The sequence below is a fragment of the Dermacentor andersoni genome, chromosome 2, assembly GCF_023375885.2.
Source record: "Dermacentor andersoni chromosome 2, qqDerAnde1_hic_scaffold, whole genome shotgun sequence".
NCBI lineage: Eukaryota > Metazoa > Arthropoda > Arachnida > Ixodida > Ixodidae > Dermacentor > Dermacentor andersoni.
In genome coordinates this window covers 78,203,567-78,230,645 of record NC_092815.1, presented here as the reverse complement: position 1 = coordinate 78,230,645, position 27,079 = coordinate 78,203,567, and the positions used below count along the sequence as shown (strand labels likewise).

Sequence of the window (27,079 nt, the reverse complement as noted above, 5' to 3'; positions counted from 1 at the left end):
AGCTAGACAGCAAAGATGTTCACAATTCACATATTTCATACTGCTGAATTATAACGCCGTGCCGGTCTCCTGCTTGCCTCCGAGAATTCTAAGAACAAGAATTCTCCGAGGCTCCTACTTGTAGGCAGAGAAGTTAAGAGAATCTCCATATCGTGAGAACGGCTGGCCGAGGCAATTTACCAACTGATTTAACAAAACAAGAATGTATATTTTCAAAATATAATAGTAAAATAAACGCGGAAAATTTTGCAAACGTTTCCCGGAGCAAAAGGACGGAAATCAGCGCGGACACAGCGAAATCGACTCCGTACGTCACGCAGCGACGCCATCATTGCCGCGGTTGACTTGCAACGCCACGCAGCGGTCGTTTGGCCCAAAGCGGGGACGCACTCACGCACGGTACAGGGCCCGTATCGGCCGTGGCTCCACTGCTTCGTCCATCCGTCACAGCAGATCGGCGCTGGGCCCCAGTGGCACACGTTAGCCCTGCTGCAAGAGGGGGAGACACGCAGTCAATAGAATACGAAAGCCAAACGTTTACATGAAAAAGCTTCAAATACCCTTCCTTAAGAGGACGCAACCCATACTCTGATAGATGCTATCATCGATAGATGCGTCAGCTATTTCAACAATGTCGTTAGCTGTGTCGCAGAAACAAGAACATCGTTTTCATTTTACACTATTTTACCAAACACGTTCGGTGTCCATCTTGTTCGGAACGTAAAGAAACTTGTGCGAAATTCATTGGCAAAATACAGTTGGCTCGAAAATTGAGTTAGCTTATAAAAAGTGTACTGACGTTCCTTTTTTCTCTCTATGTTCATATATTGCCTGTAGACTGCCCGTGAACTTATTATGCCTTACGCTTTTAATCGACTGATGCCTACAGACTTTTATAGACAACTCGTTCGAAGGTCTATTGACCACAACAAACTTGTTACGACAGAGACCGTACACGTTTAAGAAAAAAGACAACACTATAATGAGGGAAAGCGGTATACAAGTAAGCTATAGTAAAATCTGTAGATGGTCTCAATATATATTTATGAATGCTTCGAGCTTAATTGTTAATAAGAACTTTCATAAGTTGGAGAGAAAGCAACACAAGGAACCCGGATTAACTTCAAAGAGTGACGCACATAGGCACTTTGAACTGTTCATTCGCACGCGGGAGTTTCAAACTCGGTTGCGCCTCTTGGGAAGACAAGTCGCTATCTACTTTTCTTTTCGACGTTACGCGAACCGTTACCCAACGCGAGCTTGTACAGAAGTAATTCGGTTAACCACTTTCGCCTTGTGCCTGGCCTTCTAAGCGGAACAGCTGAACTTGACCCATATTATTGCAGATTTCTTATTACTATGCGTATACATTTACATACGATATAATATGTTCGTATTACCTTGCACATACGAATCGAAACTTGATGTACTATTGTATTAGTGACTGAGTGAGTGAGTGCGCGCGCGCGCGCGCGTGTTTGTGTGTGTGTGTTTGTGTGTGTGTGTGTGTGTGTGTGTGTGTGTGTGTGTGTGTGTGTGTGTGTGTGTGTGTGTGTGTGTGTGTGTGTGTGTGTGTGTGTGTGTGTGTGTGTGTGTGTGTGTGTGTGTGTGTGTGTGTGTGTGTGTGTGTGTGTGTGTGTGTGTGTGTGTGTGTGTGTGTGTGTGTGTGTGTGTGTGTGTGTGTGTGTGTGTGTGTGTGTGTGTGTGTGTGTGTGTGTGTGTGTGTGTGTGTGTGTGTGTGTGTGTGTGTGTGTGTGTGTGTGTGTGTGTGTGTGTGTGTGTGTGTGTGTGCGTGTGTGTGTGTGTGTGTGTGTGCAAGTCTGTTCTTTCCATGTTTCAGTGTAGAGTGTTTCTTCACCAGAGAAATTGGTGAAACCGACAGACATTCAACCGAAAACGTCTACAACACCGATGAAATGCGATGAAATGCAGTCAAACCCAAAGAACAGTTCAGGCCCGCACAAAGAAGTCGTAGGCATGTGGATGTAACGATAGCTTTTGTAAACGGCCGCCTGTGTGATGTAAACCGATGCGATTGCGCGCTGAGATGGTCCACTGCCTCTTCTCAATTGTACGAGAAATGGGCTTAATTAATATCAAATAAGGAGAACGGTGGCATAATAAAGACTGAGCGAGGCATCCCTGCGATGAGTTGCTCCGCCAGAGAGAGCGAGAAAAAGGAGGCCAGGCTGCTGGCTGGTCTCCGCTTATGAGGGGCCTGCGTAGCGGTGGCTCGGCGGTGATGCCGGCTGCTTTGCGTATCTGTGGCCGCGAAAGCGAAACCTGCTGCTCGCTTGGACCGCGTCCAGAGGGAAGAAGGACCGGAGACGACCTCCTCCTTTTCGACACAGCATCCTTCCCCAGAGAGACACGAACACACGCCCACGCAGAGAGGCGGTGGGCCGCATTGCGCGTGGCTGTAAATCCGCGGTTCCGCATTCTGTGCGTCGAGCGCGGCAAAGGTTCGCGCGTGCGTACACGTCAGATCGCCACGGAGGCGGCGCGAATTGCGTCACTCCTCCGATAACGATGCGCCCGCGTCGGTGGCACGACATGCTCGCGCAGGCTCGTTTCAACTCAGACAAGGAAGGAGAAGACCTCACGTGCTGATTTATTTCTCTCTTTTACCTTGTTAATAGAGAATAAACGAGCAGTTGGCAGCTATAGGGAAAGAACGCTGGAGAGGTTACTCCCGAAATTGAGTGGCATGCCGGCCCTTCATTCCTGCGCGCTTCAGGGAATACTGCCGTTACAATTGCCACCGGCGTGAAGACGCGGAGGTGCAGCTCAGCTACAGTGATTACACCGCGGTCACGGACAGCCGAAATTGCCAAAACGTAGGTACGAAAACCACTCATATGACAAACAGTTCGTTCAAAAAGGGAATGGCAAGAGATCTCGACCTCCTTTAAGAGATACTGAGGTGAGGACGCAACGCCGTATGGAATATCCAACACAATATGCCTAACGAACCAGTTGACCCCTTCCCAATGGATATCACTACGACTTGAGGATCAACAAGATCCCCCAGCGTGGTGAGATGTTTCACTATGTGGAAGCGCCTGAGCAAGGCAAAGTTGGGGGCACGCATGCAAAGGCTAAATGATATGGGAACAAAGACGATGTGATTCGCTGGCACATGAATACAATGCATCTTCACTGTGAATGGCACTTGGCACTGCATTCCAGACCTACTACTGACTGTCAACGTGTCGTCGGCTAGTCTTTATCCTATGGGAGAAATTCCACAAAATGCTTGCGGTCGTGTAGTTACACGAGCATGCACGAAGCATGTTAATATTCCTCATGAGGTGAAACTTGGATAACTTCTATAGCGCACAGATGAAAAAACGAAACTATATAAAATGAACATCAATCAAAGCATGTGTTCTGTAAAGGACTGCACTAAACTATGTATTTTCCCATTTATTATATGGTGTGGTGAAAGTACGTGTCCTCTCGGCCGTTTCAGATATGCGAAGAGAACTCATGCTGTAGTTATTTCACCTCAGAGTGCTGGCTTAGAACAAGTCGAGTGTGCGCTGCGGAGTCGCTTATCGTCAGTTTAAATTTATGGTTGTTTCACCTATCGTTTAGAAACCCACGTATGGTGTCATGCGCACTGAACTGCTCTGTTGTAGGTATCACAAACGCACGTCACCAAGGCTTAGTTACGCCTGTGGATTTCCCTGTTGTCACGTCATACGCTTTGAGAATAAAAGTGACGACCAGACAGCACCACCTCGAGTACCCGTCACACTGAGTTAGTCATCTGCAATCATGCTTCATCTTGATTCTTTCTTGCGGTTGTTGTACTTGTAAAGCTAGTCTTGTTCCTTTGTTGCAGAAAAATAAGTGTTCAATGCCATATTTCAGCTCCAAAGTTCGATTTTTTTTTTTTAGAAAAGTGTCATTGAAAGAGCACCAAGGAGAAAAATGCCAGAAAAGCGCGAAAAGAGCACCCATGAAAGGGAAGAGATGTCACGCAGATACGCTTCGCTATCCTACGCTGGGGAAATGGAATAACGGCATGGAAGTACTACTAGGAAAATGAAGGCACCCACCCAGTATTGGTGGGTGCCGAGCCTGGATAACCTGACCGTCGTGAATTTCTGTTTGTCCACTTGGAGATGGCTGACGGCCAGCCAAAGTTCGACGAGTTTGTAGCTGCGTAGTACTTCGAGCCCAGCATGATTTTGCGTGCTCATTTCTCTGCAACAAGCCTGTAGTCCATGAGTAACCTTTTTTATACCGCAAGAACCACGGACAGAGAACGGATAAGGCAAGCACACGTGCTTGAGCTTGTCTTAATCCCTCCAGCGTCCGTCGTTTCTATGCGCTAAATGTGTTTGGTCACCGGTGACAGATCAAAGAGAGAGAGAGAGATAAAAGGAAGGCAGGGATGTTAACCAGTCAAGAGTCCGGTTGCCCATCCTACGCTGGGGGAGGGAGAAGAGGTACAGAAAGAAGGCAGAGGGAGAGAGACAATACGAACTTGTAGTCCAGCTTATGGGGTCCTTAAGTGGAGTTTATTTGACAACTACATTTGAAGCCACCTGTAGCCCTCGCTCTATTTCAACGTCGAACTATCAAAATAATAAACGTTTGGAAATGGTTTGGAAATGGTTTTGAAATGCCCTCGGATACGCAAGTATCCAAGCACCTGTATTAATCTTGGACACACTCCAAACAAGACAGGGATTCACAGGAAGGCAAACACTTGAAGTAATCATCAGTGGTCAATGTCTTAAGCTGCAGCATACTTTTCGACAAGAACATTTGTCTTCCCCAGGGCAGCAATTGTTGCCCTGATGAAAACAAGTTTAAGTCCCCCTGTGGAAACGTTGGCTCCAGCTTGACGCACTCCTTGTTCGACCACTCTTGGACACAATATGACCTTTTCACGACCTTCTTCAGCATTTACCCTTGTGAATTTCGCGTGCGTCATCTACGATGAAGCGGACCTGCAGCTGGACTCTTCGCACCAAGGCTAAGTGAGTGAGGAAGCGTCTCCGACAAGGACATCGCCGCAGTCGCGCGCTGTGCCAGAGATGCTACGCCAGCGAAAACGAAATACAAGAAAGAAGGGACGAGACCGCTTGCTCAAGTTCGAGTTGCATGTCATCTCTTAGCCCTGACCTTTCCCTCTATCTTCGCTGGATTGCTTATCTGCCTCCGGCGAAACCTGCTGGGCCCTCGCCTCCTGTATATATGCACGTCTAACGGGGCGCTTCCTGGCGCTTCCTTTTTTTTCTTGCGTGTTCAGGGGACGACTCTTGTTCTGCATTTTCTTTAAACTGCAGTAACCAAGAGACCGCCAAAGTGGGTTAGTCCGCGGGTAATTAAGCAGCGCGAGGAAGTCGGGCACCTAGTTCCCCGACCGAGACAAGATCGCTGCTGTTTTGACACGGTCAAGCATCGCCGCTCGCTTTCTGGCACGGCAGCTGGAGCTGATAGTGATGTCGTTTCTTTACGTCCGCATGCCAGTTGTCGATTTCTTTTTCTCTAACTGCCTTACACCACGTGTTGCACAGCCTCGTAGTAAGGTCTGTTATAGTAGAAGCACATACCCGTGTCAGACAACTTGTGCCGCAGCAGGAAAAGGGGCACCTTGGCTACTTTGACCAAGGGTGCATGGTTTTTATAAATTCGCTACCAGAGTCAGTGAGGCTGGAGTGGTGTTCTATGTGCAGTTAAACGTCGATTTAACAAAGTCGATTGGAGCCGAGAATTACTTCGTTATATTTAGGTCTACGTTTAAATAGAAACACTAATAAATTCGTGCAGATGGCATTACGTTTATTCAACAGCCAAAGAAAGATGTAATTTTGGCCCACGCTCGCACTCATCGACAGCGAGTCGGTGAAGCGCATCTACGTTCTTTCATGGGGGCGGCAAACCTCTTAAACGGCACACTGGTGTCCGTCACCTGTACAGAAGATTAGTATACCCACACTTCCCCCCTTATTTTACTCCCATTTCGCCCCAAAATGCCGTTAAACTGGGCGAGACGTCGAGTTCATTTTCTTGGTTCGAGGATTTTTAGGTATTATAGATCAATTAATATTTGTTACGTAATAGACACTTGCTTAAATAAGAAATGTTGTAAAATCAGGTTTCTTTATGTTGAGCTTTTGTGTATAGAGCTTTTGTGAGAGAACTGGGCGCACACTCACAAATATATCTTACGCTACTCGCCTTACTCACTTACTGGCTGTGGCGTGGCGCTGCTAAGCTACAGGTCGCGAGTTCGATGCTGGCCCCAGCGGTCACATATTAATGGGGGCCGAATGCAAAAACGCTTGTTTACCATGTATTGGGTTCATTTACCTGGGCTAAATAAGGATAAATAACACCAGGTGGTAAAAATCAATTCGTACTCCTGTGCTACGCGTGCTTTTTTGAATTCGACGCCGGAAAGCTTCTGTGGCCGAATCCGCAAAGCGTGTCGTTCGCAAGTGCTCTTCGCTGTTGCTCTCCGATATTGGCTCCTTCGCTAATAAGATGTCCATCTTCATGATTATCATGATCAGTTGGCACTCGCTCCTACAAACACCTTTCACGTGATAGCTATTTTTTTTAAATACAGGCGATGAGATTTTGCCTCCTTCTAGATTCTGCCGCCTTCTCGTTTTAAGTGCTGTCAGATGTCGAAACGCTTCGTTTTCCTAGCCGAGTTCACGGCCGCCTGCGTAGATGAGATTCCGGAACTACGAAGTCAGAACCGCTTAGAAATCATTCTATATTGTGCTACCGATCGGAGATCAGCAAAACACACCTTTCGCGGATAAAGCAAGGAAGTTTTTAGGCATGTAAGATCCACTGAACTGAAATTCTCCACCATAAGACAGCCTCACAGCCTGCAGGGTTATCTCACCGAGCTAACTTGTGTGCTCGGATGTCTTAGTCCGAAGTTCGAATACTCGAGTTTTTTTAAAAAATCTGAATGTGGTAATCTTGAATTCACCACCTCCAGTACTCAAACATCTCTAGGCCGGTGAAAACCTGACACCGGCTAAAACGTCGAGAACCAGTGGGCCTATACTAATCCAATTAGGAAGGCCCACTAAGCTTCAGCAAAGACACTCCCTCACCAGAACAGGAATTGGTCTCCTTGGCGGAGTATTCGGCCTCTACCTCCCTCATGATTCCTACAATTAGCCCGTGGCTTTCAGTCCCCAGCAGCTGCGGAGCATCTGACCAAGGCGGCGGTCAGACCTGCAACTCAGCAGAGGATGCTAAGAATCTCTGGACCCGGACAGGCCGCCAATGGAAACTGAACCTTGCAACCTTTATCACCCCAACTTTTTCGAGTGAGGCTAACATAGTAGGACTCTTTGAGGAACTATCAGGCACTGTTTGGGATATCATTGGCCTTAGTGAGGTTAAAAGAACTGGTGTGGCTTATACAGTGCTGACTAACGGCCACATCCTCTGCTATAGAGGACTCCCAGAAAGGAAGTTAAACGGGGTAGGATTCCTAATGCATAAAGACATAGCGGCAAATATTGAAGAATTCTACAGCATTAATGAGAGGGTAGCAGTAGCAGTAAAAAACTTAATAAGATGTATATACTAAAGGTGGTGCAAGCCTACGCTTCAACCTCCAGTCAGGATGATGATGAAGTAGATCAGTTTAATGAAGATGTGGAATTAGCCATCAGAAAAGTGCAAACTCATTATACAGTTGTAATGGGCGACTTCAATACAAAAGAGGCGGGAAAGCAGGATGGTGACCAAGCAATTGGCAACTACAGCGTCGGTTTTAGAAACACTAGAGTAGAGATGTTGGTGGAATTCGCAGAAAGGGATAAACTGCGAATAATGAATACCTTCTTCAGAAAGCGTAGAAACAAAAGTGGACCTGGAAAAGCCCTAAGGGTGAAACAATTAATGAAATTGATTTCATATTTTCTGCTGATACCAGCATAGTGCAGGATGTGGAAGTGTTAGGAAGGGTAAAGTGCAGTGATGATAGGTTAGTGAGGTCTAAGATTCACCTGAATTTGAAGAGAGAAAGCCTAAAGTTGGTCAAGAAGAAAAGGCTAACCTAGACGCAGTAAGGATAAAAGCGCACCAATTCAATCTGGCACTTGCAAACAAATATTGAGCCTTCGAACAGCGAGATGTAGATGACATAGAGGTAATGAATGAAACCGTAACTAGGCTGGCTTCAGAAGCAGCAATTGAAGTGGGAGACAATGCACTAAAGGAACCAGTAGGTAAGCTCTCTCAAGTAACGAAGGAACTCACAAAGAAGCGACAAAGACTTAAAGTGTCCAACTCAAGAGATCAGATAGAATTCGCGGAACTGTCAAAACTGATCAACAAGGAGAATGTAAGGGATATTTGATATTTTAACGTGAGAAAGACTGAGGAAGCAGTAACAAATGGACGCAGCATAACATCACTGAGAAGAAAACTTGGCATAGGACAAGCCAAGATGTATTCAATGAAAGATAAGCCGGGTAATATCAGCAATTTCGAAGATATATAAAAGCAGGGGAAGAATTCTGTACCAACCTGTACAGCCAGGAGCAGCCAGGATACCTACATTGAAAGTAGTAATGAACAGATTACAGAGGCTCCTTCTATAACTTGCGATAAAGTTAGAATGGCCTTAGAAGACATGAGACGAGGAAAGGCTGCAGGAGAAGATGAAATAAAAGTAGATTTAATCAAATATGGAGGAGACATCATTCTTGAAAAGCCTGCGGCCCTTTATACGACATGTCTCACGACTTCAAGGGTCCCGGAGAACTGAAAGAATGCCAACATTATACTAATCCACAAAAAGGGAAACGTTAAAGAATTAAAAAATTATAGGCCCATTAGCTTACTTCCACTACTGTATAAAATATTCACCAAGATAATTCCAATAGGATAAGGGCAACACTTGACTTCAAACAACCAAGGGAACAGGCTGGCTTCAGGAAGGGATGCTATACAATGGGTCCCATCCATGTAATCAAACAGGTAATCGAGAAATCTGCAGAGAACAATCAGCCTCTCCACATGGCTTTCATGGATTACGAAAAGGCATTTGATTCAGTTGAGATACCAGCAGTTATAGAGGCATTACGTAATCAAGGAGTACAGGAGGCTTATGTAAATATATTGGAAAATATCTACAAAGATTTCACAGCTACCCTAATTCTCCACAAGTAGGAAGATTCCTAGAAAGGGGTCAAACAAGGAGATACAATCTATCCAGTGCTATTCACTGCGTGCTTGGAAGAATTATTCAAGCTATTAAATTGCGACGGCTTAGGAGTAAGGATCAACGGCGAATACCTCAGCAACCTTCGGTTTCCAGATGACATTGTCCTGTTTGGAAACACGGGGGCGAGTCACAACAAATGACTAAGGACCTTAACAGAGAGAGTGTAAGAGTGCGGTTGAAGATTAATTAAACTTTATTAAAATTAAAAACGAATTATTAAAATTAAAAACGAAGATAATGATCAATAGCCTGGCAAGGTAACACGAGTTCAAGATCGCCAGTGAGCCTCTAGAGTCGGCGAAGGAATGCGTTTACGTAGGTCAATTACTCACGGGAGACCTTGATTATAAGAAGGAAATTTACAGAAGAATAAAATTGAGTTGGAGTGTACACGGCAAACATACTCAGATCTTTACTGGAAGGTTACCATTATCACTAAAAAGAAAGTTGTACAATCAGTGCATTCGACCGGTGTTAACATATGGGGCAAGAATTTGGAGACCGATAAAGAAGGTCGAAATAAGTTAAGGACCGCTCAAAGAGCGATAGAACGAAAAATGATAGGCGTAACATTAAGAGACAGGAAGAGAACTGCGTGGATGTGAGAGCGAACGGGCAAAGCCGATATTCTAATTGACATTAAAGCGAAAGAAACGGATCTGGGTAGGTCATGTAACGCGTAGGTTAGATAACCGGTGGACCATTAGGGTTACAGAATGGGTGCTAAGAGAAGGGAAACGCAGTCGAGGGCAGCAAAAGACTAGATGGGGTGACGAAATTAAGAAATTCGCAGGCGCAAGTTGGAATCGGTCGGCGCAGGACAGGGGCAATTGGAGATCGGAGGGAGAGGCCTTCGTCCTGCAGTTGACTTAAAACAGGTTGATGATTATGATTTATGATGGCAGGCGCTAGTTCGTAAGTGCGCCTTGCCATTGGCTGAACGCCTTTCCTAATTATATATTAAGCGTCAGGATTAGCGGGAGTTTTTATCCTGTGAACAATTCTAGCCTAATAGTGCTTTGTGAATGCATATTCACAGGAAGCCCTGTAATAGTGTTCAACATAAACCAAACTTTTGTTAAATATTATAGGCTTTCACTCTTCTAGTTTTGTACTTTGAAAAAGCGCGGACACATGGTCTTATGTTGCAAAGGCAGAAATAAAGAAGATGAAGAGGCGTAAATGGGAGGCTATTTCAAACTTACTATAATTTGAAGCTGTGCAATTGGATCGCAGCTGCAGGGCAAATTGTAATGCACTCCATAAGCTTACAGAAGCATCAAGTCTGTGTCGTTGCTAGGGATACTGTCGATATGGTGAGATGTTGTCACATGTTCTTTTAATTACTGTTTTTCTTGTTGCGTTATACTGTCTCATAATATAAGTTTACTTTCTTGCGTTTACACAATTCTCTTTTTCCTAGATACTCAATTTCTCATCTATGTGTCTTATGCCCCTCGTGGGTATGCGCCATCTTGAAAATGACCCAACATCAGCATCGACAAGCTTCAGAGCTTAACCCTTTTTTTAACTCTTGCACCACCCGATTCATGACCGATCCCTCACAGTGGGTTGCTCTGTGCATTTCGCTGAGCTACAACCAAACAGTCAACCGACCATCACTTTGGCCTTCCTCCAGTTGCATTTCCACACCGTAGCACAGATCCCGCCTCGCTTTCAGGCCCTGCGAGTTGTCCGAAGATCATTGCAAACAGCTGTCTACGGAGACGAAAGTCCGCTTACCAGGAAGCGCTATGTCGACATGGTCACAGAAAGGATGATTATCGGTGACGGCTGACAAATGCCAAGAACGCACGTTGTACTGTTCGGAACGTGTTCGTCAGTGCCGATGCTTCATCATTGGTCCACCACCCGTAAGTCTGTTGCCACTAGTCACAAGAAACAAAGTAAGACGCAGGGTCGAAGTCAAGCCATAGTTAGTAACATAAACGAGCTCGCAGTTGGAGTGAAGTAGAAACCAGGATTATAAATATAAATACTCCGGTTGGCATGGACAGTCGGATGCTCACTAAAGACGAACTGCATGAAACGATGCAAGTGCGCTTGAGGAACGAAGCGTAGTCGAATAGAGCACGGCCAGAGAGAAGCCCGCTTAGAAAGAGCTTTTAGCTAAGCGCCTGCTGCACTGACTTCAGTCTGCATTGACTCGAACCTGTTCGAAGGTGCTCATGATCGTTATCTCAAGCGAAACGCAGGCACGCCACGAAAAAATCCGGCACATACCACGCCCTTTGGGAATCGATGTTATGCGAAGCAGTGCGCGGGGAGCGTACGAAGTTAACGAAACAACCATGAGAGCACCAAGACGTAGGCGGCTGTTTCGTGACCTACACGACACGTATGTCATGGCATTCATGTAATGATCTATCGTTTATGTTCGTCATACACTCTTGTCATCTTATGGCAATTTTGGTACATACCAAGTTATTGAAACGACCATGAGAGCACCAAGACGTGGGCGGTTAGATAGATAGATGCTGTCAAAGTGGCAAATGTTCGCCACAAAATGCTTCGCATTTAAAAAAAAAATATTTCGTTGCTGGTAGACAAGAGCGCCTTCAATAAGAGTATGTTTTTCCGTTCCCTTCGCTACCGCGGTTTAGTAACACACAGAAAAACTCTGCAGAATACAGTGCGTGAAAACTTCATTCGAAATGTCTAGTGATTTCGGCTGGGTAGAGCCATAAGCACCCCAGCCTATAGGTGACATCCTCAAGTCCTTGGACTCGGGCGGCTTCCTCGGCGTGCCGGACGGCCCACAGCTGAATAGCGAGGTCGTGGCTGAGCAGGGCCTCATCCCAACGCACCCCTCGGTTCGAGACTGCCATGTCTACCCCGTTCGTCGGGGACTCCTGCTGCTCGCTACCGGTGCATACCCACAGCATGTGCTGCAGCCGTCGCTCTGGCTCCGCACGCTTTACAATCGTCGGATGAATGTCGGGTTAGCAGAGGTGAAGGATCGCCGGGTCTCTGATATGTGTGTGTGTCTGTAACTGCCTCCAGGCCACCGCCTGTTTCTTGCTTAGCTTGTCGTGCGGTGGTGCGTATTTGCATCTGTGCAATCTGTGTAGTGTCGGGTGAGGTCTCTGAAAGGGGTCATGCGATCCAACAAAACAATAATACAGCAAAATATAGAACAAAATGTCGCCCTCGGCCCGTCGGAGCAGCAGTGGCTACCAATCTGTCCGCTTTGATCAAGGCCGCGATATCGCGTTCTCCGCGAGTTAACCGCTTTTTAATGGCGTTCCGGGCGTCGCAGGAACGTATAAAACGGCGTTCGACGCCGCTGTATCAGCCGACGGCGCGAACGCCTCCGAGGAGGTCCGCGGTCGGCCTCGTGTAAATCAAGCGCCCCTACACGCGCGATCGCCGGCCGCTCGTGTGTTGCTTTGTACGCGCGTCCGGAGAGCTGATTTATGCCCGCCCGCTTATTCGCGCGTTCGAACTCTTTTGTCGGGTTGCGGTCAAACGGGCGTCGTCAACAAGGCGGTGACCTCAGCTCTCTCTCTTCCTGCTCGTCGTGTGCGCTGCGCGACGGGACAATTGTTTTGCCCCATTCGGAAGCTCAGCCTCCGGGAGACCGGTGTTGTAAAACGTCACTCCGAATTCAAGGGCCGACAGAGGAGGGGCTTCAATCCATTCTATTGACGTGTCGTTTGGAAGAATTGAGAAGCCAAGAAGCCGCTGATCTGTCCGAACTCTTGCCTCTTCTCTCGTACACATCACCCATTCACTTCCGTGCAGGTAGGGAAACCGGCTGTACAAAGTTTGGTGAACCTCTCTGTCTCTTCTTCTTTTTTTTTCTCTCTTTCCCTGTCATTCTTTCCATTGAACGTGTTATCCGACGTCTGCTGAAAGCGTCATCTATCGAAAATGTTCCTAGGCTACAGCAGTTCACATCATTCCGGGCATAACGCTGTGTGGTGCAGCTGCGGCCGGTAGCGCCGACCCATCTTGCTGTGTGTGTACGTATGCAGACGTTCTTTCTATTTACAAAATAAGACTAGGGCCAGTAAGCGCAGCGTTCACATGCTTGCGTGTTAAGTGCGGTTGGGAACCACTTCCAGTGACCAAACCATCTATTCAGGGCTCTGTACACAGCGAACTCGATTTAGACAGAGCGAGTGGGTGAAAATTTTGATGACTAAGGCTGCGCTGTCGCTGCGATAAAGGCTTAAGAATCAGAAAGCGCAAATTTCTACCCTATAAGACACACTCTGTGCACTGCAGGGTTGCGGGATTTTCGAGAAACGATGCGTTTGCGAGACTCCCGAGACTTGTGGCATTTTTATACATCAACGCAAGCGCACGAACTGAATAAGACAAAAGCGCCGTCGATATGCGCTCGACTTCCGTGTAGGAAATAAGATGCGAGGGAAATTATCAACGCTTCTCGCGTTTCGATTCGTCACGGAGTCAACGTCACGCCCGGGTACGGTCGTGGTCTGTACCCTGGCGATTATGAACGGAATGCCAGCGCAACTGCCCGTCCATAACACGGCAGGTCCTTTCTTAGTTGGGCAGACGCCAACCGACTCCCGAGGGAGTTGAAGCGAGAGACGTTGTAATCGAAACCGAAGAGGTCAGCCCCTCTGCCGAGTTGTTTCCCAGTGCGAATGACCTTGAGTGGCAGCGGCCGTGTGGGAGTACGCATAGACAAGCTGTCAACGCCGCGCCAGCGGCTCAGGTGTCGTGCCCGTACGCACAACCATAATACAGCTTACGTCAGGCATGAGCCCTCCGGGTCGTCAAAGCGAGAAGGGAGGCGATGAAATGACAGCCCCCTGTATTTTTTTTCTTGACTTCTCTACTGCCTTCCACCCCAACGTCGTCTTTCCACCATGGCAAATCTGTTGGAAGGCTGAAGGTTCGCAAGGGATTAAGTTTCTTGACGCTTCTATCAGCTGCGATTGATGCACGTGTTGATATCTAACGTTGTGGCTGTGAATCACCAACTATGTGCTCGTTCTTGTTTGTGGTTTGCCGAAACAAGACACTGCGCTTACTAATAAGGGGCAAAATAATGACTGTATTCGATACTCGAAGTCCTTACTGCGCAGACCGAACCGAATGTCAGCTACAGACTTCGCCTAAATCTTGACTATTCCGCTCTCCGCCTTGTAAGAAAAGTTTGATACAAGACAAAATTTCGAATTATTGTGACTGAGCAGGTGAAGCTGGAGTCGAACCTCTGCTGCTGCGGCATTCACATATTCTTCAAGGATGCTAAATCCTCGAGAAACGATGTTTAATTTTAACGCCATCACGAGTGTGTCGTATAGAGAGCAAGTTTCGTGAGCGTGTGATTTTTCGTTACGTCGAACTGAGAACGATTAACCATTCGTTAAATGTGGCAGGTGCTTCGCGCGCTCCAACTGTGCGTACAATAGGGCACTAAACAGTAACAGTAAAGTACAACATGGTAGGGAACATTATACCTGCATGATGTTTTACTATGGTATTTTCTTTATGAAAGTGAGAAGAGAGAGCGAAGAAAAGTTAAGAAGGTTAGCGAAGGTGCACCTGTTTTGTTACCCTGTATAGAGAGAGGGAGAACTGGGAGAAAAATGAAAGGGGGAAATATAACAAGAGATGCGCACGCACGCACGCACGAGCAACGACGAGCAGAGAGCTCGCCATTCAGTATCTCTCTCTCTCTGCCCCACTCGATATTGTAGAGGATAGGATATCATGACATTCGTGAAAATTTGAGGTTGCAGATTAATTCGGCTGAACGTATCTAGCATCCCCAATTTTAAGTCTGCAGCTGCATTCTCACACAAGAAAAGGAACAGTAGGTTGTTCGTTCATTGTAATTCATTGATATATCCGTGCACCTAGGCCACGAAATCACGACGTTCCATTCACATTGATTCCATAAGCTATAGGAATGGTCACAGTGTGCGTCACCTCTGGCCTTGTCTCAGACAGCACCGAAAAAGTTGCGAGCAGCGCGAAACTATGCCACTGGCGACGTGACGTGCAAGCTATCATTCCTTGATGTCCCTCATGCACGGTTTGCGTCTGGCCCAGTAGCTGCCACGTGCGCGTTCAGCAGTCGCGAACGATTTCCCACTCTCCACCTAGCCTTCCATGCACGAAAGTGGGTGCGACTTTGCGCGATTCACTCGAGCCAATCTTATCCACACGCATGCTTCGCGCTGCAACGAAGACAGAGTGGCCTGATAAGGCGTCTCCAAGACGGCAGGACGACTAGGTGCAGTGATCTACTCTCGCTAACCGCATCGCAAGCACTTTTATTCAAAGTCCTTCAACCGTATGGAGAACAAACACTGTGGCCGCCACCTGCGGGCTTGACACTTGGAGAGCCGACATGTGAAGTGTCACTCCTTTGACGTCATCACCATCGTGCCATTATGCAAATGTTCACGGTCATCGAGAGAGCGCTGCCATCAAGCATAGGAGGCGCGATCTCCTTCGGTATTGTGGCACCAAATATCGCGCTACTGCTCAACGTTGAATGAGGAATGCTCACTCGACTGGCTTCACAATGGTGCCCTAAAATGTAGGTCATCAGACATGAACTAACATCCGCTTGACTAAAATTGATGCCGCGTGATTCAATATGGTCTCGTTTAGCCTGCTCTCTCCTTGTCATGTCTAGTAATAGAACCAACCTCCGCGCTCACAAAGCTTCCCGTACGCAACCGCAATTCACGAATTCACACCGTTCAATGAGGAAACCCTTGTACGTAGAAAAAGTGCAGAATCTCGGCTCTGGCTAAAAGATTCTGCTCTATAGTTCGCGCTGTCATAGAAACGCCGCATTTACCTGCAGCCATGGGGAAGAGTTCAAACGAAGACGTTTCGACCACATTTTTATCTCCTACGAACGAAGACCGGGTCTGTCTGAGTTGGCTCACATGACAACGCCGTGCGCGTTGGAGCTGAACAAGGGCCTATCTCACACTCATATTCTTGTTTGTTTGCTTGTTTTTTTTTTCTAACTGCACACCGTCAGCTGCATATGATATAGGGCAGTGAAATTACGGCCGCAGATTGCGACAGCTTATGTCATGCCCATCACTTGTTCATGCTCACTGTGTCATATATGCTGAACTTTTGGCTGGCAGCACAATGATCTTTGGGATCAAAAACCAACTGTGAGCCTTGGGACATCAGTTAAGATTTGACATGGTCGCTAACTGCCTCTTAAAAGTTATAGCTATGTTCCCCATGTTTTTCAATACGTTGATCTTTGCCTTAATTCAGCTTCTTGCATCTGCTGGCTTGTGTATCATGCATGCTTTATTAGAAGGACGACAGTAGGTTCAGCAAATGATACGCGGTTTGCTTCTACAGTTTTCTAAAGTGGCTGTCCTAGAATCGGGCATCCACTCTGCCGTCTGCAGGTACTCTTAACGGAAAGGAAATACGATTTGAGTATATTTGCGTTCATTTTCTAAAGCGGGACTCTCGGAATGATTTACTGTGGTATTGACTTGCGTCGGAAAATGTAAGCACAAGAGCGAAAATTCTGAGAGCGACATCTGAGAGAGACGTGCTCAAATAAAGCTTTCGCTTGGGCTAGTTGGTTCATGCTTGAATGTGTGAAGAGCAGGGCGCAAAGATCAGGACAGAAGAAGCGCCGGTCCTGTCGTTTGGGTTCTTCTTCTGTCCTGATCTTCGTGCCCTGCTCTTTAAACGGAGAGAGACGCTTGACCCGCAGCATCGTTATATATATACGACCGGTGATTATATGGATGGCGGTGGGGAGGCGCATTGAGCTGTGCCCAGATTCAGCACAGCGCAGAGCAGTTGCAGATGGAAGAAACCAAAGTAACCAAGAGTAACTGACAAGCACAAAAGACAAGTGCATGTACGAACTTCAGAACTGCTTCCGTATTGGGCTACTTGTCTGTTACACCGTGCGCTTAAGTGCGTGTGGTCTCTTGTTGTTCTCTTTTGCCTGAGCCTCTCATTCGCTCACTCAGCTGTGAGGGATAAGCGGCGGTACTTAAAGGCACCAACGTATCTCTATAATGTTTGGGATAAAATAGAATGAAAACAGCACAATGCACGAGATTGACGTAGTGGCCGCGTCGCGGTAAAAGCTTGTCCTCCCTGCGTGGAGGGAGCCTAACCGACTCTGCAGGCATTTTCCCTAAAGTTGTTCTCTCTCTCTCTCAAAACAGCACCAAGTTCTGCAACATAAAGCGTGAGTGCACATTCGAATATTACCTACTACTTGCATGTCAAATTTCCGCCATAAAAAGAAACAATAGTTATGGACACACTTCGGAAGCACTTGGACTTCATCACGGAACCCGTGATCCAACCTGTTAATGATCTCCTTATTTTCCTACCAAGCGGTCGACCTGAAAGTGCTGTTTTCGTAAGCATTCCGAATTGAACGCGACGCGTTTGGTCGGGGAGCAAGAGAGTATCGGTAATCTAAAAGCTGATTGTAGCTCGTACCAAACTGTAAGAGTAGAAGAAGAATTGCCTGAGGTGAGCTGACAGTGCAAGAGCTCCGAATGTCCGCTGAGTAAAATGAACACACTTCGTTCGCTAAAACGCATTGCCCGTTTAGCGGAGTTCCGCGACGTGAACCTAATGAATTACTTATATCTATAACGAAATGACATCTATATGCAGCAGTAAATGATGGTTGGCTGACAACGACAGTTGATACTTCCTGTGCATCCCGCCCTCAATAACATTCCATTATCGCGAAATACCTTGAAACGCCGTTCGTCGTTAGTCGATGAAATGGGGCAATTTCTTTACATAACGCTTCTTTCGGGCATGGTTTTTACTTTTTGCTATCAATACCCTTTGCTCAATCCCTCACAATAAAACAAATAAATAATGGTGAGAGCGCCCGCTTCAGCATACGCATGACGGGCTTAAAGCTAATCAAGAATTTAAGATATAACACTCGTAGAAACTAAGGGGTTAATACAATACGAAAAAGTTACTAGTTCTACTTCCCAAATTTCACTTGCATGCGACCTACATTTCCTCGGAGGAGGCTTGAGAGAAAGTCGAGGGGTTGCCCGGTACTTGGCCAGGCGTGTCTGCGATAACCAAGTGGGTCACTTTATACGTCTCTCTCGTTGGAGATAAGCGTTAGTGGCAGTGTCCCTCGCATTTGCTTTCTGCTCGGAACCCTTTAGATCGCGCTGCTTTAGCACCAGGTCGCGGGGTTCGATTTCCCGCCACGGTGGCCACATCCCGAGCGGCGACGGAATGCAAACACGATCCTGTACCGTGCACTTTATAAAATCCTGTAGCTGGTCAAAATCAGTCCGGAGCCTCGCACAACGCCGTGCCTCATAGCCCGCTGAGCAGCTTCTCGATGTCAGATCCCACACACAAAAGAAAGTCCTCTTTAGGTACCTAGCACTTTCTAACGGGCTTTCTAAAAGCCCTTTGGGGACCCTGCACTTTCTATCGGCGAAGTTGATAGAGCGCTGCAGGGAGAGAATGTAAAAATATCCGAAGCGATCCAGTTATTTACTTTTTGCCGTATAACTATATACGATGTTAATCGATCATATAAAATTTGAGGCCGCATGTCTATAAGTGATGTGCTTCTGGATAGGACTGTGCAAAAAAGTTCAGGTTGAAGGAGGATACTTTTGTTCAGGTATTTGTGGTGTTCTTTCTTTGTTTCGTTATTTGGAAACCAAAATTAAAATGGGATGTCTGTGTTAGTTAACGAGCTACTGGCACATACAAAGAGGAGTCGAGCTCTCGATATAGGGGCGTAGTAAGTGAGCACCTGTGCGACTTTGCTACGAATGACTAAAGTTACATTCAGTCAAATTTCCGGTGAACGCAAGTGTGTGTGTGTATATATATATATATATATATATATATATATATATATATATACAAACGGTACAACATTCGTAATCCATCGGTTAGTTTTGCTTCGCAGTGCACGTGTTTGTGTCATACAGTGAAGACAGTTATTGAGTCAGCAGTTGAATGCTATGTAAAATATCCTGACTATCTCCTATTTGAATATATATGACACTTGGGCAGAGCAGTAAAGATTGTACAGCGATAGTGGTGTCTATAACTCCCTGAAGGAGTCCGTAAGCTGTACGGACTCCTTATGGCTACTGGTCTCTCGTTCACGCGCAGGTGAACCACTCATTCGCCAGCCATATACACTCTCGAATGACGTTTACAACACCGCCTGGAAATGTAACAAAAGTCAGGTCAGCCAATACGCTAGTTATGAATGGTCCTTAACCTTTTTAACACGTACGCTGAATGCTCTAGTGCCCTCTGGTCACCGCACATCTTACCTGTTACCAAATCGCATCCTCTCACTCACGCTCGTGGGAATGCTAGAGTTGCACCAAACTCTCTTATATACGAAGAAGGTATATATGAAGAGACAATAACGTTGTGAAAAGCAAGTATTAGCGTCATCATCAGCCTATTTTATGTCCACTGCAGGACGAAGACCTCCCCCTGCCATCTCCAAATACCCCTGTCCTGCGCCAGCCGACTCCGACTTGCGCCTGCGGATTTCCTTATTTCATCACCTCACCTAGTTTTCTGCCGTCCTCGACTGCGCTTCCCTTCTCTTGGCACCCATTCTGTAACCCTAATGGTCCACCGGTTATCTATCCTACGCATTACATGGCCTGCACAGCTCCATTTTTTTCTCTTAATGTCAATATTAGAATATCGGCTACTCCCCTTTGCTCTCTGATTCACACCGCTCTCTTCCTGTCTCTTAACCTTAGGCCTAACATTCCTCGTTCCATCGCTCTTTGCGCGGTACTTAACTTGTTCTCTAGCTTCTATGTCAACCTCGAAGTTTCTGCCACATATGTTAGCACCGGTTGAATGTATTGATTGTGCACCTTTCTTTTCAGTCAGAATCAGAATCTGAATCGGTTTCATTGTGATGATTGGAAAAATTACAAGATGTTAATATACCGAAGGTGGTCCCGAAGTCAAAGACTACAATGGGACTGCCTGATAGTGGTAAGCTTCCAGTCAGGATCTGTCAATGCCGGCCGTATGCACACCAGCCCATTTTTATTCTTCTTTAAATTTCTTTGTCATGAGCAGGGTCTTCTGTGAGTAATAGACATAGGCAAACGTACGCCTTCACAGACTCTAAAGGCTGATTGGCGATCCTGAACTGTTGTTCACTTGCGCGGCTGTATTGAGCACTATCTTTGTCTTCTCACATATTAATCTTCATCCCCACTCTTACACATCCTTGTTAAGATCCTCAATTATTTGGTCAAATTTGTCTGCAGTGTTGCTGAACCGGACAATGTCATCTGCAAACCGAAGGTTGCTGAGATAGTTGCCGTTGATCCTCACTCCTAGGCCTACCCAGTTTAATAGCTTGAATACTTCTTCCAAGCACGCAGTGAATAGCATTGGAGAGATTGTGTCTCCTTGTCTGACCCTATTCTTTATAGGTATATTTCTACTTGTGGAGAATCAAGGTAGCTGTGGAATTTTTGTAGATGTTTTCCAAGATATTCACGCATTTCTCCTGTACTCCTTGATTACGCAATGCCTCTATGACTGCTGGTATTTCTACTGAAGCAAATGTCTTGTCATAATCTATGAAATCCATATAGAGAAGTTGATTGTACTCTGCAGATTTCTCGATTGCCTGATTGATGACATGGATGTGATGCATTGTAGAGTATCCCTTCCTGAAGCCAGCTTGTTCCCTTGGTTGACTGAAGTCAACTGTTGCCCTTATTCTATTGGAAATTATCTTGGTGAATATTTTATACAGTAGTGGAAGTAAGCTAATGGACCTATAATTTTTCAATTATTTAACGTTTCCTTTTTTTGTGTATTAGCATATTGATGGGATTCTTCCACTTCTCTGGAACGCTTGAAGTCATGAGACATGTCGTAAAAAGGGTCGCAATATTTTCAAGCATGATATATCATCCATCTTTGATTATATCGATTGTTATTCTATCTGCATCTGCCGCCTTTCCTTGTTTCATGTCTCGCAAGGCCCTTCTAACTTCATTGCAAGTTAAAGAAGGAGCCTCTGTTACCGCTTCATTACTACTTTCAAAGGAGGTGTCCTGGCTGCTCTGGGTATTATACAGGTCAGTATAGAATTATTCTGCTGCTTTTACTGTATCTTCGAAATTGCTGATGATATTGGCCTGCTTATCTTTCAGCGCATGCATCTTCGTTTGTCCTACGCCAAGTTTCCTTCTCACTGATTTCAGGCCTTGTTCATTTTTTACTGCTCCCTCAGTCTTTCTCACGTTATAATTTCGAATATAACTTACATTTTGCTTGTTGATCAGTTTTGACAGTTCCGCGAATTCTAGCTGATCTCTCGAGTTGGACACTTTCATTCTTTGTCGTTTCTTTATGAGTTCCTGCATTACCTGGTATAACTTACCTACTGGGTCCCTTGGTGCGTTGCCTCCCACTCCTACTGCTGCTTCTGAAGCCAGCCTAGTTAAGGTTTCGTTCATTTCCTCTATGTCATCCTCATTCCTCTGTTTTAAGGCTTAATATTTGTTTGCAAGCACCAGCGTAAATTGGTCTGCCTTTACCCTTAGTGCGTCTAGGTTGGCCTATTTCTTCTTTACTAATTTTACTCTTTGTCTCTTCACATTGAGGTAAATTCTAGACCTCACTAACCTATGATCACTGCACTTTATCGTATCTAATACTTCTACATGCTGCACTATGTATCTCCATTAGGGCTTTTCCCGGTCGACTTTCTGGTGCTACGTTTCCTGAAGAAGGTCCTGAAGAAGCATTCTGAAGACGCAAGCTCCACATCTCAAATTTGAACACACACCGTAATGGATGGAGATCAACGGCTAAATTTTGACTACCTACACTTCTCTAACACGAGCCTAAATTTAAGTCCACGCGTATCTTTATATTCCTCCTCCTAGGCAACGCTGCCCGCTCAGCTAGAAACCGAACCGGTGACCTTCGCGGACGTTCATCAGCACAACGTTGCGTTCGCTGAGCCACCGCGAAGCTTTCCTTCAATATAAATTCGTGCACGTTACGCCATTTACAAATATTGATTCACAGGCGCGTAGTTCTTGTTCCAAGTTCCCAACATATGGAGGGCAGTAAGACCGATTCGTAAAATTGTTAGTAACAATCGTGAAGTTGGGCATCTAATTGGAAAAGGCGGCCGGCTGTCTGTCTGTCTGTCTGTCTGTCTGTCTGTCTGTCTGTCTGTCTGTCTGTCTGTCTGTCTGTCTGTCTGTCTGTCTGTCTGTCTGTCTGTCTGTCTGTCTGTCTGTCTGTCTGTCTGTCTGTCTGTCTGTCTGTCTGTCTGTCTGTCTGTCTGTCTGTCTGTCTGTCTGTCTGTCTGTCTGTCTGTCTGTCTGTCTGTCTGTCTGTCTGTCTGTCTGTCTGTCTGTCTGTCTGTCTGTCTGTCTGTCTGTCTGTCTGTCTGTCTGTCTGTCTGTCTGTCTGTCTGTCTGTCTGTCTGTCTGTCTGTCTGTCTGTCTGTCTGTCTGTCTGTCTGTCTGTCTGTCTGTCTGTCTGTCTGTCTGTCTGTCTGTCTGTCTGTCTGTCTGTCTGTCTGTCTGTCTGTCTGTCTGTCTGTCTGTCTGTCTGTCTGTCTGTCTGTCTGTCTGTCTGTCTGTCTGTCTGTCTGTCTGTCTGTCTGTCTGTCTGTCTGTCTGTCTGTCTGTCTGTCTGTCTGTCTGTCTGTCTGTCTGTCTGTCTGTCTGTCTGTCTGTCTGTCTGTCTGTCTGTCTGTCTGTCTGTCTGTCTGTCTGTCTGTCTGTCTGTCTGTCTGTCTGTCTGTCTGTCTGTCTGTCTGTCTGTCTGTCTGTCTGTCTGTCTGTCTGTCTGTCTGTCTGTCTGTCTGTCTGTCTGTCTGTCTGTCTGTCTGTCTGTCTGTCTGTCTGTCTGTCTGTCTGTCTGTCTGTCTGTCTGTCTGTCTGTCTGTCTGTCTGTCTGTCTGTCTGTCTGTCTGTCTGTCTGTCTGTCTGTCTGTCTGTCTGTCTGTCTGTCTGTCTGTCTGTCTGTCTGTCTGTCTGTCTGTCTGTCTGTCTGTCTGTCTGTCTGTCTGTCTGTCTGTCTGTCTGTCTGTCTGTCTGTCTGTCTGTCTGTCTGTCTGTCTGTCTGTCTGTCTGTCTGTCTGTCTGTCTGTCTGTCTGTCTGTCCGTCCGTCCGTCCGTCCGTCCGTCCGTCCGTCCGTCCGTCCGTCCGTCCGTCCGTCCGTCCGTCCGTCCGTCCGTCCGTCCGTCCGTCCGTCCGTCCGTCCGTCCGTCCGTCCGTCCGTCCGTCCGTCCGTCCGTCCGTCCGTCCGTCCGTCCGTCCGTCCGTCCGTCCGTCCGTCCGTCCGTCCGTCCGTCCGTCCGTCCGTCCGTCCGTCCGTCCGTCCGTCCGTCCGTCCGTCCGTCCGTCCGTCCGTCCGTCCGTCCGTCCGTCCGTCCGTCCGTCCGTCCGTCCGTCCGTCCGTGCGTCCGTCCGTCCGTTTCTCCGTCTGTCTGTCTGTCCGTCCGTCTGTCCGTCCGTCCGTCCGTCCGTCCTCTTACGCCAGTAGCTCAACTCCATAAGTTGTTTTCAGCCATGGTGACTGGGTATGTGATCATGGTCGTCATGCTATCGTTATTCCACCGCCGTCATTCGAGCTTCCGACTCTCATCGTGCCTTCGTCATCACGCCATCGTTGTCATAGAGTCGTCATGCATCCGTTGTCATAACGCGTCATCATGATATAACGACGGACGTATTGGGCGGCCGACGAAGCAGAGCACGTCGTCCACCGTATTACCTAGGGGCACAACGCGCATTTTGAGGCGCAACAGAGGTGAGACTCCTCAGCAAGATGTCCCCGCATTTCTCTCTCGGGTCTTTTTGGGTCGGGCGAGCTCGAGAAAGAAGTTCTCGTGTTTCCATGCCGACGCGTCTCGTTAAGCCTACGGGCGCCGGAATCGCCGAACAATCTCAGAAATTGAACGCAATGTGCGCTCATGACTAACGTATCACGTGAGTTTAGAGGAAAAGAAAGCTCATCCAACAGTTAGTGGCGATTAATGATAGCGAGAGTGTAGCCATTAGGAGAATTCACGCTGAATCGAGAGCTGTGGGTACCGTCATGTTTGACAACGTTATTTCTTAGGGTAAGTAATCATTACGCACGCTGTACTCTCTGTATAACGCACTTTGGCATAATGGTCGTAGACCGCCGATACCCAGCAACGTACCGAGCATGCGCAGTGAGCACAACGCTATTTCTTGACGTACGTAATGCGTTTACGCTTGGTTGCAAACGTTATTCGAAAGCTCTAATGTTCGGATTCAAGTGCGCACGATATGGAAACTACGCTAATGCCGAATGCGCCACAATAATAACAACGTACGAAATACTTTTATCTAACGCAGCAGTTTGAAGCAGTAAAGTCCATCATTCGAAGCTTCCCCATCATCGATCTGAACCCGAAGTATTACGCAGTACACTGTCAATTCCACTATGAGCCTTACGTAATCGACGCACGATTCTAGCGAGACTCCGACGGTACACTTAAAGTACATAAAGCGCCCACGCTCAATAAAACCACTTTGTAGGAAGGATTTAGTAAAACATAATTTTGCCTGTAGCAGAGCTCGTGTAGTTTGGGTCTGGGACAACTTTTCCAGAACCGCTATGACTGATGAAATTGTACTGCTCGCGCAGGACCTGTACGTGCTATCCACTACTCTGTCGGGAACTATTACCAATGCCTGTTCTGCCAGCCCAGAAGCTATGCGCGGAGAGACAATAGTGTCGGGAGAAGCTAGCCCCACATCTCAACAGCCACCGATGACGTATTTTTAACCTTTCGGTAGAGGTATATCTTCAGCACAGATATACGATGGGGATGCCATGGGCCCTTATTCCAGGATTGCTCTTTCTACAACCGGAAGCTTGCGGGTCATACCGGAAGAGTACGTGACAACGTTTTCGTTAAGTATGTCGTGTACAAAGAAAACCTTATCGCCAGGCAGCGAACGTAAACAAAAACTCGAAGATAAGATCACCGCAAGCACTTTAAATGGAGGTGGAAGATTCTATCCTCGCTGCAGCAAGAAAAGCACTGGAAATACACGCTTCCTTTGCAGTGTAGCGGTAAAGTGTGTTTGTGGTTGTGTCTGTCCGCCTGTCGGTGTGTCTCTGTGCGTGTGTGACCATAATTCTGATTCTGCTGTTCAATAAGTATCAAATTACAGTGATTTAAATGACTTTAAAAATCACAACAGTGCAAAAGAAAAAACTGTCCTATTGCCGCGTACAAAATTTTGAATGCCAAAAAATAAACAATGTAATTGTTTTTAGGTATGTCATAAGTAATTCGTCGTTATGCGCTGCTATGTCTAAGCAAATAATTGTTTCATTTTTTTTTTTGTTTCGACAATTAAAATTATCCTGTGACATCGTTAAGTTTCAACGTCAGTCGACATAATCGATTCTATTCTTTCTTTTTTCATCTTCTTTTTCAATTTTTTTTCTCTTTGCCTGTTATTATCTTCTTTTCCTGTCAGTTACTTTCTATGTAATGAAGAAGCAGATTAAGTAATTCCTTCCTGCTGCATGGTCATGATATGTTAATGCCGCTGTAGAAAGGTCCCCGCTCAAAGTAATAAAACATTCGAGACGCGCAGCATAAAGGGGTACAAAACGCAAGTGAAGCCATTCACTAGAATTCCATTTCCGGCTCCACACGATGAGATCTTCTGATAGAGAACCTCAACCGTGTACCCCTAATACGCCCGTTCCGCGGTGGCGGTACCCGTCACACTTCCAACGGCAAGCGAAACGTTTACGAGCAGCGTGCCCGGCGAAGTGGGCCCACACGCGAAGCTCTCCGACGACAAACCCGCGCTGTAGAGGCACCGCACTCACCGGTTCATCCTCTGGAAGGAGCCGGAGCCCGTCGCCGACGCCGCTTCCATTTCACCGGTGAGCTCGGCCTCTTCTCTCAAGGCTTTGACGCCGTGCGGAGTCGCGCAGACCAGTAGACACCAGCACAACCACGCAGCAGCCAGGAGGGACAGGCAGCGCGACGACGTGGCCGCGGGCCTCGTCGCGGTGCGGGCCACGTGCTGTCCACGGCCGGGCTCGGAGCCGCGGCGGACCATTGCCGCGCGGGAGCAGATCATCCTCCTCCTGCGGCGGCGGCACTCGGAGTAGCGCCCAGCGACGGACACGCGGAGCGGTGCTCGGAGGAGTCGGATGAGTAGTACGCACTGAGGGCGGGCGAGGGTCTCGCGCTCGTCCGAGGGTGGCAGGAAGGAGGGGAGGCGAGTGTGATTCGGCAGTGGCTGTCTTTCCGCGATGCCGCTCCTGCGGCGGCCCTTTGCCGGTCGGGGAGGTGGTGGACGCCGAGCGGCCGGACCGCTTATCAGTCACTGCTCCGCCGCTGCGGCGCAAGCAGCTCCTCCTGCTCGTGGTGCGCGTCAGAAGCACGCCGTTTGGTCACAGCGCGGCCACTTCTGTGCACCGTCGCCCCTTCTCCACTTCGTATCTCCTCCCCCTCCTATTTTACACGCTCCCCCCCCCCCCCCCCTTCCTTCACGATTCTTCGGCAGCAGCACTCCCTGTAGCTTCACCGAAACGCATCGATGCTATGCGAGAGGTCATGTATACGGCACCCCAGGTGATATAACGATATACGGAGCTGCGGGTAGGTGCCGGGCTTCCTCGGGACGTTTGTGAGGGGCGCTGCGCTTGTGGAAGCACGGATCAGGACCAATGGACGGATGCCATGGTCGAGGCCACTGTCGCCGGCGCGCTTCGTTCTAGCGCATTCACACAGCAGTGAGCGTACGCCCCGTGAATATGCTCTCCTTTCCCTCGAATTTTCGTCCACCGCTAATAAGAGCCCA

The 27,079-nt window shown here is 47.3% G+C and overlaps 1 protein-coding gene across 1 annotated transcript in view; it reads right to left on the bottom strand.

Annotated features, from left to right (window-relative positions):
- LOC126542057 (fibrillin-1-like) overlaps positions 1-26,431 on the bottom strand; it is a 112,024-nt gene extending 85,593 nt beyond the window's left edge. The window contains exons 1-2 of the mRNA XM_050189030.3: positions 26,097-26,431; positions 395-489 (exon numbers count right to left, since the gene is read on the bottom strand). Coding sequence (XP_050044987.2) covers positions 395-489; positions 26,097-26,332 — 331 coding nt within the window. The 5' untranslated portion in view covers positions 26,333-26,431. The remainder of the gene's footprint in view (positions 1-394; positions 490-26,096) is intronic.
- Positions 26,432-27,079: the final 648 nt, after the last annotated feature.